At 44.0% G+C, this 19,519-nt stretch overlaps 1 protein-coding gene across 2 annotated transcripts; it reads left to right on the top strand.

The window, feature by feature from the left end:
- The first annotated feature begins 1,485 nt into the window (after positions 1-1,485).
- Positions 1,486-19,150, top strand: DIPK1C (divergent protein kinase domain 1C). Of its 2 annotated transcripts, XM_075921066.1 has the most exons (5): positions 2,161-2,290; positions 6,814-6,906; positions 7,692-8,369; positions 12,734-12,898; positions 13,989-19,150. In XM_075921066.1, exons 2-5 carry the CDS (start codon positions 6,844-6,846, stop codon positions 14,205-14,207), a joined length of 1,125 nt encoding a protein of 374 aa, XP_075777181.1. In that variant the 5' UTR covers positions 2,161-2,290; positions 6,814-6,843; the 3' UTR covers positions 14,208-19,150. The 2 variants fall into 2 exon arrangements, with proteins under 2 accessions (XP_075777180.1, XP_075777181.1); XM_075921065.1 differs by lacking the exon at positions 6,814-6,906 and having other exon boundaries at positions 1,486-2,290.
- The last annotated feature ends 369 nt before the right edge of the window (positions 19,151-19,519 follow it).

Below are 19,519 nucleotides of genomic sequence, written 5' to 3'. Positions count from 1 at the left end.
AGTTTTTCCTAATGTCCAATCTAACTCTCCCTTGCTACAATTTAAGTTTCTTGTTCTATGCCAACCAGTTAGAGACTAAGACCCAAAATAGCCGTGGATAGCAATGCAAAGAGCCATGTATTATATATTTATTTTTATATGTCTATATATCTATAAGGCACTTTTTATATATTTATTTTTATATATCTATAAAGGCCTAAGGCCCCCCCCCACCTCCCCGCTATAATCCAATGCACTCTCCTCTTCCCCAGAGCCAGGCACCCCCCAGCAAGGGATATTAAGGACTAGTCAATTATCTGATAAGCAAATTGCTTATTGGATAGTCAGTCGATTAGTCTATTCTCCCGCCCCTTGCTGCCTCTATCAGAAAGCAGGGGGTACTTCAAAGAAGCAGCACTGCACAGCTGAGCCCAGGATCAGTTGTGCAGCGCTGACAGTGTGGAGCCTGGGGTCAGCTGGGGGACTCCCCAGCTGACCCTGGCTTGGCGTGGCATTTGAAAGTTCCCCGATGACTCAAAGTCCCCTGTTGATCCTGGGCTCCATGCTGCGCTGCCACTTTGAAAAGCACAAGAGCCCCCGGCTGGGAGCTCTTGTACATTTCGAAGGAGGAATGCGGACGTGACTATCGACTAGTCGAGGGAAATTCCGACTAGTCGACTAGTAAAATAACCGATAGTTAACATCCCTACCCCCAGCCCTCCCAATCCCCCTCCTCTCTCCCAGAGACAGGCACCCCCCAACACAATCCCCCTTGCCTCCCCCCTCTAACCCAATCCCCCTCCCCAGAGCCAGGGAGCACCAGCTGCTTTTATTCTTATCCCAGGTCTCACAGGAGCTGCTGCCACATGCTTTTCCCTCCAGGCGCTGGGGCGCATGCGCAGGGCCACTGTGCCCTGTCTCATAGACTCATAGACTTTAAGGTCAGAAGGGACCATTATGATCATCTAGTCTGACCCCCTGCACAGTGCAGGCCACTTAAATGTTTCTGGGACCTTTCGCGTGTTAGGCGAACGTGATAACCACTACACTACGGAAACCTCTGTCCAGGGGTGGCTCCCAATGACAGTCGAACCTTCCCTTGACGGCAGGTGCTGCCCCCTCCCTGAATCCCGGCCATTGCTTGTGTTTTCAAAAAGCCAGCGGAACAAACGAGGACAGGTCCGGAAAACCCTTCTGCCGCGTTTCTATGAGCACAGAGCCGCATGCAGCTCCAGAGCCACGGGCTGGCCACCCCCGTGCTATGCAGCACTCAGTGCGTGTGTGTATGTGGGGTCACCGCCGACCCAGCAAAGCATGGCATGAAACGCAGTGAAGCGCAGCCAGGGAGCTGAGGGCTGCTTGCTGCTCTGCCCAGCTCCTGACAGGCTCCCCTTCACTTTGTTCAAGCGCTTTCAGCGGCACACGTGCGCCTGCATGTGTAGGTGGGCACTGGGGCTGCGTTTTGCTCGTTCCCCTTATTGGTAGCAAACCGCCCGGGGGCTCAGCCAGCCTCCGCTCCTCTTCAGCAATCAACTTTCGTCTCCCTTTTCCCTCGAGAGGCTTCGTGCAGCCGGGCCATCCATCTTCGGGCAGGCTCTCGGCAGTGTCAGGCCGCCCCCAAGAGGAGAAAGATTCCCAGGGCCGCTCTCGGGAAGGCTTCAAAGCCCCCTTTTATTAGTGTGTGTGAAACTTAGGAGGAAGGGGGGGGGGGCTGCCTGGTAACTCCAGTCGGAGGGTTGCAGGAGGCAGCAGACAAAAGAGGCGGAACTACGTGGCTTCAATTCAAAAGGGGAGCTCAGTCTTCTTGCAAAAAGAAAGCTCCCGTCGGTGCAAGGCAGGGAGCGGGGGGGGGGAGTAGCTGCCGCGCGGGGCCGAGCCCGGGCAGGGGTCCCGCCGCAGCTGAGGGGATGACACATGCCTGCGGCGCCTGCTCCGCCCGCCCTTTCGCCGTGGCCAGTCCCTGTCCACGGACAGGACAGGTCGGGCCCCTGAGAGAGTCGGGCCCGGCGGGGCTCTGCTGGCTTCTTGCAATGGCTCCGGTGAGAGACGTGGGAGCCACACGCATCTCCACGGAGCCGCCTCCTGCCCTTGGCTGCTGCGTGTGAACCCGCTCCGGCCAGCCCGGGCCATGCGGGGCGCCTTCGCCTGCCAGCGGCTGAGGCTGAAGCTCTGGAGGAGATGCGCGCTCCTCTTCCTCCTCTGCTGGGCGGCCGGCTGGCTGGTGGGCAGCTCCTTCCTCTTCCTTGTGCACAGGAGCGTCTTCTCCGAGCGCTGCACGGACGAGGGAAGCCACCGGATCCTGGCGAGGCTGGTATGTGCCCAGGCGCGCTGGCAGAGGGAGGCTGGCGAGGCGAAGCAGCAGCACAGCCCGGGGCACGCCGCGCTCAGCGCCAGAGCCCGAGGGCACTTTGGCGCCCTCACACGCGCGGCGCGGGGAAGGGGGAGGGAGGGTGTTTGCATGTCCGTCTGTCTGTCTGTCTGTCTGTCTGGTGAGCTACAGGCGCGTGTTCTCCTGCACTGAGCTGTCCCCATGAAACCAACCCGCAGCCTCACTCTACCCACCGGGGGAAAACCAGGGTCACTGAACAGGCAACATGGGGGCAGAATGGTTCTTGCTTTTAGGGGATTAAAAGAGGCAAAGGGTAAAACGTCCCGAGTTTTTAATGGCTGGTTTTTTTAAACGCATAGTATGTCCTTGGCCGTATTAGATTTTAACGTGTTCATTTTTCCGTCATGCAAAATATGGTCCACGCATGGTTCTTTGGACGACAGAGTATTGGTATTGGGAACTGATGCAAGGATACTGAGTCAGTGACTGTGTCAATGGGAAAGACCAGGACCTCTGGCTGATGGAGTTAGCTGACAGGAAAGCTTCACGGCGTATATAGGAGAGAGCAAAGCAGCTGAAAGGGGGAATGGGCTAAAGAGCTACCCACTTGCAAAGGCTTTACAATGCTGCCTTGCATGTTACTCCTTGTACCTGGCAGGTAATATCAATTCTACAAGACAGAACAACTTAAGTGGTGGGACTAAAACATTTCTAAATCATCTTCTAATGGGCTTTAAAAGCTGGAGGAGCAAAGGTTTGGGAGTTAAAACATCTCCAGCCCTTCTTTGGTGCTATAAAACAAGGTGGTTTCATATTTTCAGTTAGCTGATCCAAGATGTTGCTGTTTGAGTTAGGTGTAACTAGACTTCTAAAATATTTCAGAAAGGGGTTCTTCAACATTCACATGCATTCAAATATAATTGACATGCATCTGACAAAGTGGGTCTTTGCCCAGGAAAGCTTATGCTCCAATAAATCTGTTAGTCTATAAGGTGCCACAGGACTTCTCCTTTATGCAGATTCAGACTAACACAGCTACCCCTCTGATACTTGTCAAATATTAAGTGATTTCTCTACAAGCTTTAGGCAAAGATCACATTCTATTCAGAAATCAACTACAGATTAGGGTACACCATATATTTTTTTTCCTGAGAGGGAAAATTTAAAAATGTTTATAAAATAATCAAGAAAGCCTGTGAGAATGAATATTCAGTCAAATGTGATTTGAAATTCTGCAGAAAAATGGAGCAGGGTGGCTTAAAATAAAATAAAAAAACAGGAATTTTTTTAATGGCTTGGGTTAAGTGGAAAAAAATCAGAATGGAAATTAAATAATCTATTATAGTAGCAAGCAACTGCTGATCATAAATTTTCCTAAGTTCTAGATAATTAAGGAAGACTTATACACCGCAGTCTTGCCAACTTATTTTAAATGGCAATATCTACATTCACATTTTTATCCCAGAGCCTGAGTCTTCAGATTTCAGGGATGAGCCATTAGGACAGTTGTCTCTCCCAGTGTTTGTCCAGACCCCAGAGTGGACTTAAGTAGCAAAGAGATAGCTCCAGCCCATTGGTTGAACTTGATGGGAAAATTTCTCCAGCTAAAACCTGAACAAGGATTATCATTGTCTCAATGACTGTACCAAGTGAGCCAAAAGGGAGCAACTTCCTGGTGGAGCCAATATTAACTAAGCTCGTCTTCTAGTAGCTGGGAGTTGCTCTTTGTGTATTTTCAGAGTACTACACTTGGTTTCACTACTAGAGGCAATGCAATCCAACTACAGAATAACTCCTTTGTGAAGCAGAGATCTTCCTTTCAAGAAAACATACTTTCCCAACATTTCATTCCATCCTTTTCTTGAAGCATAGGGCATATTTGGAGATATGGAAAATATGAGAATAGTGTTTTCAGTGGGAGACAAGAAAAAGTTCAGAGAAGGGCAACAAAAATGATAAGGTAATTGGAACAGCTGCCATATGAAGAGAGATTAAAAAGACTGGGACTTTTCATAATAGAAAAAAGGAGACTAAAAAAGGAGGGATATGATAGAGGTCTATACAATCATGACTGGTGTTGAGAAAGTGAATAAGGAAAAGTTATTTACTTGTTCCCATAAGATAAGAACTAGGGGGTCACCAAATGAAATTAATAAATAGCAGGTTTAAAACAAACAGATTGAAGTACTTCTTCACGCAATGCACAGTCAACCTGTGGAACTCCTCGCCAGAGGATGTTGTGAAGGCCAGAACTTTAAAGGGTTAAAAAAAGAGCTCTATAAATTCATGGAGGATAGGTCCATCTGAAGAAGTAGGCTGTGCCCACAAAAGCTCATGATACCATCTACATGTTTTGTTAGTCTATAAAGTGCTACCAGACCATTTGTTGTTTTTTAAGTTCAGTAATGGCTATTAGCCAGGATGGGCAGGAATAATGTCCCTGGCCTCTGTCAGAAGCTGAGAATGGGTGACAGGAGAGGGATCACTTGATTGCATTGGCCACTGTTGGAAGACAAGATACTGGGCTAGATGGACCTTTGGTCTGACCTAGTATGGCTGTTCTTATGTTCTTAAGATGAAAATGATGTAGTCTAATGGGCAAGGTTACTTGTGATCCTTACCATTTTGTAGTAGTGCATTTTAAATTCTCTGAGTGAAATTCAGACATCAGCAGAGGACAGGTACAAGACACAAACATCACTTCAGTAGCGTCTAGGGTGGTGCATATACTTTAAACATCACCGTGGAGTGTAGGACTTCCTATTTATTATTATTGGTCTCCCATTCATTCCCTTCAGCCCTACCCCCATCACTATTCTGATTATGCTACATCACTTTGTAGTTGGTTTCTGTGCTCATTGCAGGACTTCTCTGGCTTTGGTGTCTTCTGTAAACTTGCTCACTGTTGAATTTACTCCAAAGAAATATGTGACAAGAAAGAGAAGAGGCCTCAATCCTGATCTACACACAAAGTTGCACTCATGTAACAAAGTGTGATTTTAAACACGTTTAACTAAATTGGTGCAAAATCCCCTGTGGGCTCTTTTGCACTGATTTGACTGGCTTATTGGGTTAGCTTGCATGGGTAACTTTGCAGGTGGTAGATAATTGATATAACCTGATTTAAATAGATATAAATAAACCTAGTTCATAGGAATGGTTGAACTTTTAAGTAAAATAGTTTTAACTACTGATTTTAAATTGCTGCAATTTCTGTGTATAGACAGGTCCTCAAAACTTGCAGAGACGTACTTGGGATTTTTTGGTTTGTTTGATATGGTTTTAGTTTAATCGGACAAAAAAAGCCTTGGAATCCCTGCTTCCTACAGCTGATCTACAACTAGCCTGAAGTCTGACACATATTTCACCACTGTGACATTAGCATCTCCCCAGGTACTAGTGACTTCTGGACCAACCTTTAAGAAACACTATGAAAGTTCAGTAAAGATTAATCAAATTGGAAAATGCTGGCAGATGTTAGGTTAATAGGCAGATCATCCAATTCACTGAGATAGACGGTAAAGACTTAAAAATATTCCTTGCAAATTACGGAATGGATTCATCTCCTATGTTTAGTGGTTGTAGATGTGGCTGTATATTTTTCACAGTCACTTTTCATGAAATACCAATAAGGATGATACAGCAGCTACAGAAGATTGGGGAAAGCATATTGTGGTTTTCCATGTTTCCTTGCTGGGACAGTTTCCTAATAGTAGCATTGCCAGGGTTAGGCTCTGAACTTCATATTCAGGAAGCAAAGTTCTTTGATAAGCTAATACTAAAGCTTCTTTAAAAAAAGAAGGGGAGGGAGAGGTTAGTGTGTTACCCTCCTTGGAGTTGTTTAAAGATAAGATCACAGACTGTAGGAATTATGAAATTACTCCAGCAAAGAAAATGTAAGTTTCTTACATGTAAGAGAGAATGATGACTAAGAATACTTCAAAAATGAAGTCAGAATTTCAAAATTGCACATGCATTTCTGGGGTCACCAAAGTTACATATATGTGGACTGTAATGTGTGTGTGTCCATCCTGATTTGCATGCACATACAGTATATATGTGGGATGATACAAAATATATATGTAGGATGATACAAAATCAGGGCATGAATATGAACATCAGAGTTTTTGGTTCTTTTTTCTGGCATCTATCAATTTTGGTGAGTGTTTAAAAAAATACATTTTTATATTCAACTTTCAACCTTGTGCAGCACAGGAGCATATATGCTGTTTTAAGACAATAATGGCATTTCAATGTTATGATTATGTTTCCTGTATGCAAAACAAATAGTAACAGGTTAGGTTGTGGTCAGGCAGTCTTTACAACTATTAAACAATTAGAAGTGTCAACTGACCTGATTAAAGGAAGTATGAATGCCATAAAGCAATGAGGAAGGCTGATGCTATCAAATAGCCTCCCAGCTGTTTGGCTTCCCTCCTCAACACAAACTGTACTCCCTCCACCCCACCTCTGTGGTCATCTCCTCCCCTGATCCATCCCAACAGTCTCTGCAGCTGCATTTCTGGAAGTTCTAAATGGATGCAGAATTATGTAAGCTGTCTACATGTCTGGAAGTGGAGGAATGGGAACAATTATGGGTGGGTATCCTTTTAGTTCTTTCAAGTATTTGTAGTGACCACACAACTATCAAATAGCAATTTCCTGTGGTTTTTAAAATCCAGACTACCCAAAGTGCATTAAAATGATCTAAGGATATTTGATATGTACATACATACATTTTAAAGCATGTTAATTTGCCTGAAAGACCTTAATTGAAGCAGCCTTTATACATTCTGCCTTACAGAATGTATAAATATATTTGTTTTTATTGCATATTCTGGGCTCCATAGATTGTATCTGCTGCAGTCACCTATATTATATTATTGTGGGCAAAGATAGCTTTTAATATCCTTTTTCATATTGGCCACCTTCTGAGTACCTCATGAGCCCTTATACCGAGCATATTTGGGAGTGTGACTGGTCTTGGAAGGGCAGATCGGGTGTGAGGCAGAGGCACCAATAATACTGTGGAGATTCAAGGCAGTGCTGCTGCCCATAAGGACATGAGCACAGACTGCCATAGTTTAGCTAGGGCTGTATAAACTATCCTGGGGTGTCAACAAAAGTATCAAAACCTGACCCACAGAAATTAGAGATGGCAAATACCTAGTGTTGTAGGTCATCTATGCTAGCCCATTACCAGTCCAGAAAAAAACGGTCCCTCTACTTTCAACCACGCCTTTTAAGGGATCTCCAGCTTTACCCAAGAGTTTAAATATGGTATTTGTCACATTGTAACTGAGATGATCCTTACTCCCTTTTCCTTTGAAAGACTCTTAGACTATATTTATCTGTTGCATACTGTTTTCTTCCTTTGCTCTAGTGTCTTGACTACAGCAAAGGAGTCCTGACTGGTGATCTTTGTGAAGACCTGTGTGTGGCACCGAAGCTGGTGTACAAACAGTGCCTTTATTATGACAGAGGTAAGAAGGTCATCCAAGCGGACTGGGAAGGTCAGCCAGTCATCTTGAAATCCAAAAAGGGAATCTTCTCTAGCTACCAGCCCCTCAGATTGCTTCATGAAGTGGAAACACAGGAATTGCCCGAGGCAGAACTCCTGATGATGGTAGCCTTGGAGGTAAAAAATGTCCTGGGTTTGGAGCTATCTAACAATACCATGGGACCTTTATGGACTAGACAGAAAGGTATACATTGGAAAGCACAAGTGGCCAGCATGTGGTCCTTACTCCAGCAGGAAGAATATATCTACTTTAGTCTACTGCAGGACTTCAGCAAACACGTCCTACGGGTCATCGGCTCCTGTGGCCACTTCTATGCTGTGGAGTATCTCATAGCAGGACATGCCTGGCATAAAACCATTTTTCCTTTGGAGGACACAGTAGGACCCTCCTTCACCAACACTAAAAGCAAGGTGAAGGCAATCACTGACATTGCACTCAGCTTCCTAGATATGGTGAATCATTTTGATAATGATTTCTCTCACCGGCTTCATCTGTGTGATATCAAGCCGGAGAATTTTGCAATCAGAAATGATCTCACGGTAAGTTACTGCTTTTGTTGTGTTGTCCCACTATAAGACCGAGCTGAAAAAATAGTATGAAAAAAATGCCACTTCTCCTCATCTGAGCTGCTTCCTGAGCGTATTGGGAATCTAGTCACTTATATTAGCAATTAAAAAGCTACTTTTTGGTAAACTCAAACGGGCAAAGAGAGAGTTGAGTTCTGTTCTTTCTTGTGTGTGATGACAATAACTATTTAATAATTATAATTACTTACACCTGTGCAACCCCTCTTAAGGATTGCTCAGGTGTTGCCGAAGACGCTACTTGAAGGCAGTGACTTCGTAGAGCTCTCACAAAGGGTAGAATCTGTCTAACAGAAACTATTGGGGTGGGGAAGGGGTGATGCCCAGGAAGTCAACAACTCTGTCTGAATTTCAGAGAGAAGGCTGAGTTTGCAGGACAGGGGGTTAGAGGAAAAACATATTTTTTGCTTTTACCCTCAGCACATGTAGTCTGGAAACAATTTGAAAGCAACAGATCTGGAACCCTATGATGCCATTCTTGCAGAGTCACCTTTCAACTTTTCAGCATAGAGTTGCTCTTTAAAATTGAAGGATTATATCTGTTTAGCACACAAGTATTGTTAACAAACCCTGTTTCTGGATCTATTTTGCATTGATTCTGAAGGCAGAAATTCAACTGATTTCAGTGGAAGTTGTGTGCATACACTGATGACACTATATATATGTAGTATGTTCAAACCATATGTGCGGTTTCCAATGAGATTAATGAAATTTCTGCACTCATAGTGAATGTAAAATAGTTACAGAAATATGATTGGTTATAACAATACTTACTACGCATTCACATAACATTTACATCTTCAAACTGCTGTACAAATATTACCTAAGCTTATGTCTAAGGAAAGCAATTTGAGTGCTTTCCTCTCACCCTTCAATTAGCTGTTACTGTTTATTCAGCTGCAAGGCATGAGGTAAGTAGGAAATGGTTGGGGGCATTTCAGAGAGAAGCTAAAATGATCCTATCACTTAAGCAGAAGACGACACTGTGGGAGGTTCCTCGGGATAGGTTTTGCCTACCATATTTTCAGACAGATGCAACATGAAGGTTACACAGTGCTATCATTGGACCTAACTGAGCATCTATATTCAGTTTTGGAGTCTCCTCAGGGGAGAAGATATTTCACTTTTAGTGGAAGATGGTTTTCCTTGATTCCTGCCCACCCTTTAGGTGTTCACAATGCCAGGACTCTCCCTGCCTGAGGAGAGCTGGACATGGCTCTTTCTGGTGCCTGGCAATGTCAGTCACGAGTGGTTAGTGGAATTTTCTAAAAAGTAACATTGTGAGAAAATGATGGTAGCTTGATATTGCCTTTGCACTCCTTTTTTGGGCTAGGCCAGGATTCAAGAGTCAGCCCAGTAAGCAAAGAGGCTCGCCAAAGTTGAAATTATAAATCAGAAAAAGGGTTTGGGTCTGACCTTGCAAGTTTTCACTGATGAGATGATCTGTTACACAGCAATCTCAACAAAACCAGCGTCTCTTTGTGAGAGTAATGATGGCTCCCAGGAGTAAGGGGTTGGATAAGCTAAGCGTAAATGTCCTTTTATGTGCTAATTATTCTCTGTATGTAAGCAAATCATTTTTTATCTTGCCATTTTTTTCTATTCTACAATAGACTAATAATAATATTGAGACAACAACTAGAAAGAGATCCCTTCCATCCCCACCTGAGCAAGATCCTCAGTGCTCACTTCAGCTCCATGTGCAACTTCTTCGATGCATAGTGCCTGAGAAGCTGCCTTAATAGAGCAGCTAGGGAAAATTTCAGCTTGCTCACAGGTGATGAAGCCATCTCTTTGCCACTCCCTTTCTATAGGGGAGATGGACGAAGGCATGGAACATGTTGCAGTCCTGTGATGCTTGCCACCATACCAGAACCTGGGAGGCCACTGTGAGTCAGCATAGGTTACAACAGTTCTGAGGCAGCTTTAATTTATGCTAGGAGTCAAACTGGCTCCTGGTTACCCTGTGGACCAGGAGGGCACATTGCCCTGGCTCTTACACATGTGACGAGCAATAACATTGATTTCCCAATATATTTTTAACAGCAAAATTACAGAAGGCACTCCTGACTAACAAAATAGACACATTTCTAGTATCTGCTTGCATGAACTTGTATCCTGGGAAATTTCACCTCACTCTTACCAAGCTTTCTAAGAAGCTTAAAGATTCTTGGAGTTAAAAGGCATATTTAGTTTCTCTAAGATCTGAGCATTTCTCATGGGGAAAACATTGCAGAAATTAGGCTCTGTCCTTGACTTTGGATTGGAAGGACCATATGGCCTTCTGCCACATGCATCCATCTGAAATTTCTAGGGTTACTCCAGCTGCCACTCAGCCACACACTTCAGCTCTGTTGCTCTTTAGTTCTGTAATTAACATCCCCCCACATAGAGTAATTGCAAAGAGCTATGCTTTGTCCATTTTCCAAATATTTCCCTCTGCACCAATTTACTACTTGTGTAATGGGCAGGCTTTGCTAAGTGAAGGTTTATGTTGTGAGACGTTAAAGTTGACTGTAACTCACGGCATTCACAGAAGTATGACTGTTTCCACATCACTGCCCACACTGTAGGTGCTATAGAAAGCAGCTGTCATTACACAGATGGCTTTCATTTTTGTAATTTTTAAGTGTAAGGAGCTATATTGATAACCCTGGAGGCCTAAATCAACTACCCACACAACAGTTATAATTAAAAATACCTGCAGAAGGCATGCAGTCCTTTTTGCATTGTCTTGATTCTGAACTGGAGTGACAGAACTCTGGAGGTCAAATGATAGTTTAGGCTTCACATCCATTCAGTTCCTTATTCTCTCTGCTGAACATCAATCAGTTGTGGAACATGTTTCTAGATGGGCATAGGGTGAGCCGTGAATGTCCCCTGATGACATGAATGCCTATTCAAGGAGCAGGCATCCTTCTGAAAACAGCACATAGAGGAGGGAGTGACACTGGCTTATCATTACTGGAACTACTATTAGTTGAGTGAAGTCAGGCCCACTCACCCCCAGACAGGAATTTTACTCATTGAGTTTGAAGTGTTAGCCAGATATCTTATACATGGGGGCTACGTCTAGACTAGCATGATTTTCCACAAAAGTTTTCCGTTGAAAGCATTTGCGGAAAAGAGTGTCTAGATTGGCATGAAGCAAAATGCAGGACAATGTAGCACTTTAGCGTCCATGCTAATCTAGATGCCCTTTTGTGCAAAAAAGCCCTGATCGCCATTTTCACGATCAGGGCTTTTTTGCGCTAAACAAATCTGAGCTGTCTACACTGGCCCTTTTGCGCAAAAGCTTTGCACAAAAGGACTTTTGCCTGAATGGGAGCAGCATAATATTTCCGCAAGAAGCACTGATTTCAGACAGTAGGAAGTCAGTGTTCTTGCGGAAATTCAAGCGGCCAGTGTAGACAGCTGGGAAGTTTTTCTGCAAAAGCAACTGCTTTTGCAGAAAAACTTGCCAGTCTAGACACAGCCGGGCTGTTTCTGTTAAAAACAATTAGTTTTGCAAGACTCTTTCTGCCCAGCTGATACCAGAAATCTAGTTTATCACAGATACTTATTTGCCCCTCCCCCAGTTTGGGAGCACCTCACAACTTTTAATGTCTTTTATCCTCATAAAACCCCTGGGTGGTTGGAAAGTGCAATCATCTAATTTTAGATGGGAGCTGAGGCACAGAATGGCCGAATGGCTTGCCAATGCACACACCGGAAATCTATGGCAGAGGAGGGACTTGAATTTTAGTATTCCATGACCTAAGCTATTGTCTGAGGGTACGTCTACAGTTGCTCCCTAGTTCGAGCTAGGAATGCAAATGTAGGTGACCGAAATTTCTAATGAAGCGGGGATTTAAATATCCCGTGCTTCATTAGCGTGATCTCGCTGGCGCGTTACTCCTCTCAACAGCTGATTCGAACCAGGAAGTGCTGATTCCAACCATTTTTTTTAGGAGTAACGTTAGTCCGAACCAAGGGGTTTGGTTCGAACTAACGTGTCCCAGCACGCATTTCCTGGTTCGAATCAGCTGTTGAGCGGAGTACCGTGCCAGCGAAATCATGCTAATTAAGCGCGGGATATTTAAATCCCCTCTTCATTAGCAATTTCGGTCACCTACATTTGCATCCCTAGTTCAAACTAGGGAGCAAGTGTAGACGTACCCTGAGTAACTGGCCTAGTCTGCCCATCTTCTTCTGATTCTAATTCTCTATTAGGAGGGTCACAGCTGCTGCTTTTTGAAGGAAAGAAAGCAGCAAAGTGACACTGAAGAGTTGCATTCTTCAGTGCATGTGTCACTTCTGATGTGTTTATTTGATCACAGGTTGTCGCCATTGATGTAGATATGGCCTTTTTTGAACCTAAAATGAGGGACATCCTGGAACAGAATTGCACTGGAGATGAAGACTGTAATTTTTTCGATTGCTTCTCCAAGTGTGATCTGAGAATCAAAAAGTGTGGGGCAGAAAGGGCCAACAACAACTTGCAAGTGAGTAGCTACAGATTTATTATGTGCACGTTTCCTTTTGAAAAAGGCCAGTCAGAGGCAGCTAAAGAAAAAAACATATGGCATGAACCAAAGCCATGTGAGGTACATTCATCAAACCCAGGTTTCAAAAGTGGCTGCCTCAGTTACATGTACAAACCTATCTTTGTGCATGCAAGCTGGCCCTAACATTCACTGCTCCCTTTTGGCATGTGTAATGTCTGTTTGCGGGGGGAGGTGAGGGGGGGGGGTTGGGATTTATGGGCCCAGTTCTCTACAAATCTCAACTGTGCTCAGATTTAGTGTGGAGGGGGTGGCCACAGGGCTCCAGTTCCTTGATTCCAGGGCAGCTGGCCCTGGGGCAAGACATCCTGCTCCAGCTTATCTTGCTGACAGTCAGAGGGTCCGGTGGTGGCAGAGCTCAGCTATGCTATATTCCTCCTGCCTGCTTTTCCCTTGTGTGTGAGACACGGTGAGCAAAGTAAAAGGGAATTCTCCACCAGGAAACTCAGGCTTGTTCAAGCCACAGTACTACAGAACAGAACAAAGCAGCCTGGGAGAATCTAGGCTGTCAGCTCCAGTTTAGGCAGCCTCTTCTGAAAACTGGGCTGAGTGTGAGAAGAGAAAAATTACTTGTCTGCACAGTTAGTTTTGAAAGATAAGAGGAACTGTAATGGGAACTACAGCATATGGTGGTCTTGTGCATTGTCAGTGCCTAGTAACTAATAGTAACAGAGGCAAAATGGCAATACAAGATACAACTAAAGGCAGTCCCTGTCTTCTTCACTTTGCTATTAGGTCACAAGTGAAGTGAGTTAGGTTTCCTCCACCTGATCCTTAGTGGGCATTTGCCCATAGCTTACCTCAAAAGCCTACCAAACACAGCTCAGCTACACAGGGTGACCCATGCTGGGAATGGATAGGTACGGCCAACGTGGATTAAGTAGGATGGCCAAGGATAGCTTGCAGAGTGCCGCATGCACTGTACTTTGCTTTTAGCAATGTTAGAACTCAGCTGAAGCAATAGCTTGTACAGTTGACAGTTACCAAGAGGCCCTTCAGAAAGATAATCTGCTCTTTTACATTTCCACAGGTCATCTGTGACAAAATATTCCGTCACTGGTTTTCTCCAAGTCTCAGGGGACCCACAATCTCCTTCCCGCTGCAGCTGCAATTGCAAAAGGCTGTCCATGAATGTGCCAAACCAGGGCCCACGGACTTGAAACACCAGAAAACATCTTTGAATTCTCTGTCTGAATTATATCATTTGCTGCAAGCCAGTCAAAGAGAACTTCAAAAAGCAGATGGTTAGCCCTGTGCAAACCACTCATAATGATGACATGTAAAAATCACTGTCAGCATTCTTTCTCTGTCTCTCTCTCTACCCATCCACATCCAATATATTAATTTTGACTGTGTATAGGTTGGGTTTTTTTACTATGAAAATGAAACTCATGATTGTAGACACAGTGAATGTTATTAATCCCCTTTGAAGGATGAAATTGTTTTATGTTGTATGAAAACTCTTCTTGCTTGTTTCTTTGTAGTTGCCCACTGACATTCCGCAATTGGTTGCCTAGAGAATTATGCTCTCCTGCTGAAATAACATCCAGCTGTCCCAAGAGTGCTGAGATATTTATCTGTGGCTGGTACTTTGGAAATGAAAAGAGTAAATGCTTCGCAGAACTCATTTTAAGTTAAGAGAAGAATGAGGTTTCTCCTTTTATTTCATCACAGAGTGAGGGTCTGATAGGTAGGGTGCCGGACAGAGTACTTTGTACAGAGCTTCTGCCAGTAGGGAATTGCATAGACACGTCTGCCTTTGTATAGGCTTCTCCTGCTGTTGCTCTCAAAGGTATTGTCTTGCTTTCGCAAATGGAACCCTAGAATGACAATACATCAAGATGCTCTGGAATTGTCTAAACAGAGAAATTTAGCAGCATTATCACAATGGTAAAACTATAGTGCTATAGTTATAGTGATATACCCGTAACTCTTATGAACCATCCTATTTCTTTTCTGGTTTAGTTTATCTAAGGCAGGTCTATACTGCAGGGGGAAGGTCGGCTTAAGGTACGCAACTCCAGCTACATAAATAACATAGCTGAAATTGACTTACTGTGACCTGAGTTTCAGCACCATTCCCACAGTGGGACTTTGATGGGAGAAACTCTCCCATTGACTTCCCTCACTGAGGAGTACCATGGTCAACAGGGGTGCCCCAGCATTTGATTACTAGACCCGCTAAATCAAATGCCAGAAGATCGACCTCTGTAGTATTGATTCTCTGCAATCTCCTGGTAAATATAGATGTGGCCTCATTTTGGAAATGATAGATGGAATGCATCAGCTTGCTACAGGACAAATTGTAGCCATCACGTCACTCCCTTTGCCATCATGGAAGGGACTGTGGAAGAGAGCAGGGAATACTGAAGGGTTTTATTGAGTCCATGAAGAATTTTCTGGGTGGTTTTTTTTGGCTTTATGGTGATATTTTAGTAACAAATGGAATTTTACATGAGGTGACATTATCTGCAGTAAGTGGGACCAGTTACATGAACAGGGATTGCAGCATTTGGATCTTACTGCTGATTTCAAAAGTTCTCTAGACGTGTCTGGAGAGTCTAACAGCCAAGTTTAGAAGTCTCAGTTGTGGCAGATTATGGGACTGCACAAATGAGTCAGAGATCTTAAAAAACAAACATTTCACCATTTTTACTAAAAGATCATCAGATGGGACTCTCCAGTTTTCAGTCTGGCAATTCTGGGTTGGGCTGAGGACATAGAAAAACACTTGTTTGTCTATATGAACTAAGGATGTTAAGGACTTGTCGATTTCCCATGCCTTGCTGCCTCTACCAGATAGAGACAGCAAAGCGGGGGGAGAGGAGGCACTTCAAAGCAGCAGTGCTGCATGGAGCCCATACCCAGGGCTCTTGCGGCGCTGCCCTTTGAAATGCCGCACAGAGCCCAGGATCAGCTGTGCGGCCCTGCCCCTTTGAAACACCACTGCAGAGTTTCAAAGTGGCAGTGCCACATGGAGCCATAGGTCAGCTGCGGCATTTCTGCGGAACCTGGAGTCAGCTGTGGAGTCCCTAGCTGATCCTGGGCTCTGTGTGGTGCTGCTGCTTTGAAATACCAAGGGGAGCCAGGGATTCTGGGCTCCACATGGCATTTTTATGGAATCCGGGATCAGCTGGGGTCTCCCTATCTGACCGTGGGCTCTGCATGATATTTCAAAGCGCAAGTGCTCTCAGGGAGCCCAAAGTCAGCGGAACTTCCCGCTGGCCCCAGGCTGCAAGCAGAGTCCCAATTCTGAAGTGCACAAGAACCCCTCCCAGGGTTCTTGTGCATTTCTTAATATGAACATTGAGGGCTGTCTACACTGAAAAGTTATATCAGCATCCTGCATGATGTGGTTAAGCCAATCTCATCCCTGGCATAGCCCATGCTAGGTCAATGGAAGAATTGTTTGGCCAGCCTAGTTATTGCATCTCAGGGAGGTGGATTATCTACAGCAATAGGAAAACCCTTCACATCTCTGGATTATTTACAGTAAAGAGTTACAATGGCACAGCTGCTGTGTCACTTCAGCATGTTGAGTAGGCATTCCCTTAGTGCACAGCAGGCTAATGTGGAATAGATTTACATCCCACTATTTTTCTACTTTGAAACTGCTTTACGTACATTAGTCTTCACAACAACCCTAAAGCTTGCCAGCAGTGCTATTTTATCCATAGGCCTTGGCTAGCTAGGAAATGGCTGTTCTTTAAAGAGCGTTTGAGTGCGTCTACACAACGCCCTTAGCTCGAAATAAGCTATGCAATTTGTGTAGCTTATTTCATAATTTGGCACTGTCTACCATGGAACAAGGGTTACCAGGATGTCTGAATAAAATGTTCATTATTTCAAAACCTATTTCGAACTAACGGGCTGCTTCAATAGACATGGAGTAGCTATTTCGGAATAATTCCGGTATCCCGAAATAGCTCCAAAGTGTAGATGTACCCTTAGTTAACATGATTTTAAACATCTTTTAGCACATAAAAATGAGTTAGACTAGGATCCATCCAGTTCATAGGCTGTTAAATCCTGTCCACACTGGGTGCTAACTCACGTAAGTCTTAAGTAGTGTTTCAAAATTGTTAGGTTTTACACCAGAGAGAATAAGGTTAAAGAACTTGCCCAAGGTAAGGCCACGGAACTGAGCCAGGATTAAACTTAGAAGTCTTTGGCTGGTAAAACCTAGCTCAATCCAAACTTCTTGTCTAACAAATGAGACAGACAAATTTTTGTTTTATATAATCCTCAGCTAATGCATGAAATGTGCCAAAAAACCCAGGCCCTGTCATGAAGCTGAGGTGACCCATGACGTCATTTGAAAATGTAATGAAACTGATAAAGGAGACACAAAATCAAATAGACTGGAATCTGCAATCACTGAACTGAATAGGAGAGAATCTTGCAAGGCAAATGCATTAAAGACTATGAGGTGGTCAGATCTTATATAAAAGGGGCCAGGCAAGTACCACAAATAGAAAGAAGGTGGAAAAAGGGACAAAGGAGAAGTCAGGGGAAAATAGGTGCAACAGAAATATAACTCGGCTTCTGGTTGGCTCTATATTTAATATTGCCCTTTCAAAACTGGCCAAGGTAAGGTGCCTTACTTTTATGAGATGGGGATGGGGGCAGAAAACTCCCTATTAGCGCAAATGGCACAGGGCTGTGGGGCTTTTTGGGTTAAGAGGATAGAGGGCCCTGTTACTCTCCTTGCACACATGCAGTAGAGCTCTTTGCCCTGGTCCACCTATGGGAGCTGGGACAGGACCCACAAGTAGACACAGATTTGTTTCACTTCCCACCAACAAAACTTCCAGCATTTCACAGTAAGAAGCAATGATGGACCTAGATAAGATCACTCTCAGCTTATTGTGCATACCCCCAACACTGCAGCTAGCACAGACTCCATGGTGGCCAGGTTTCCCTGTCATCATCATTTCCCTCTCTTTGTGGATACCGAAAATACAATAGAGAAACAACAACAATATCTATGTTTGACATTGGTGCACTCCACCATTTGCAATGGTGGGTTCCCTTTTCATAGCCTCAGGTTTGCATTTCGTGCAGTGAAGTGAAACAAGTGTTGACATGGTTATTTAAATCTTTAACAAAACCCAGTAACAAGATCTTGAAATAAATCTTACTTGGTTCCCCAGGAGACTCTCTCTCCTTGGTAGGGTTTAATAAATGAAATCACTCTGAAAATTTTCTCTGACCCCCCTGAGGGCTGAGCCATAGGCTACCTTCACCTGACATGGACCTCAGTTTAACATACCACATTCTTCCTCAGTTCATTGGGTCTCTCTCTCTCTCTCTCTCTCTCTTTCTCTCTCTTCATGTTACAAAGAACAATCCTCATGAACAATCAATATCTAAGAAAACATTCAGTAGACAAGTGAATGGATGATTTGCAGTAGGCTGCGTTTTAAGATTGCTTCAAACTAAAGCAGCAGAAAGCAGAAGAACGGCTGAAATGCGGAAGAACGGCTCTTGCACAAGAGGGGGTTTTTGCGCAAAGCCTCTTGCGCAAAAATGGAGCCTAATTAATTATGCATATGAGGCACAGAGATATTCCATGCTTCACCTCATTTGCATATTTTTTGCGCAAAATGGGGGCAGTGTAGACATAGCCTATAAAAACACACTGGACCTGGTTGTCCATTGTCCTATACCTTGTGAACTTATTTAAATCTGTGCAAAATGAGAAACCATGCCTCCATTCACATGAATGGACAATACCAATTGTATGGTGTATGTTAATGTAAAAGGTAAATTGAATAGAAGCATTTTACACACACTTTTCATAGGTGTCAATGCTACCAAGTTGAAAGACAATCAAAATTCAAGACCATCTGGGCATATTCAATCTTGAGGAAAGGTAGCTGAAGGGGAACCTGAAAACCTTCAAATATATTGCATTCTGTATCAGAGAGGATGGGGATCAGCCACTGAAGGTAGAACAAGAAGTAAACAGCTTAATCTGCAGCAAGGGAAACTGAGGTTATATATTAGAAAAAACTTTCTAACTAGAAGAATAGTTAAGTTCTGGAATAGGCTATCACAAGAAGTTGTGGAATCATCAGTGGAGTTTTTAATGAACAGGGTTAGGCAAAACATCTCTCAGGGATGTTAGCACAGATGCACAGACTAGGGCTATGTCTACAGTCGCGGCTTCTTGCGCCAGAAATATGCAAATGAGGCTAAGCGTGGAATATTGCCGAGCCTCATTTGCATACCTAATGAGCTGCCATTTTTGCAGAAGAGACTCTTGCGCCAGAAAGAGCTGTCTACACTGCCCCTTCTTGCGCAAGAAAAGGCAGTGTAGACAGCTCTTTGTGGCGCAAGAGCCTCTTCTGCAAAAATGGTGGCTCATTAGGTATGGAAATGAGGCTCAGGGATATTCTACCCTTAGCCTCATTTGCATATTTCTGGCACAAGAAGCCGCCAGTGTAAACATAGCCTAGCTGACCTCTTGAGATCCTACATTTATATGATTCTACATAATCTTGTAATTAAAAAGTGTTGATGCATTATAATCTTATCCATGATTGGGCCCCTGAAAAG

Source organism: Pelodiscus sinensis, chromosome 2 (genome assembly GCF_049634645.1).
Source record: "Pelodiscus sinensis isolate JC-2024 chromosome 2, ASM4963464v1, whole genome shotgun sequence".
NCBI classification, from domain to species: Eukaryota; Metazoa; Chordata; order Testudines; family Trionychidae; genus Pelodiscus; species Pelodiscus sinensis.
The sequence above is the reverse complement of the archived record's forward strand: the minus strand, read 5'-3'. Positions and strand labels throughout refer to the sequence as shown.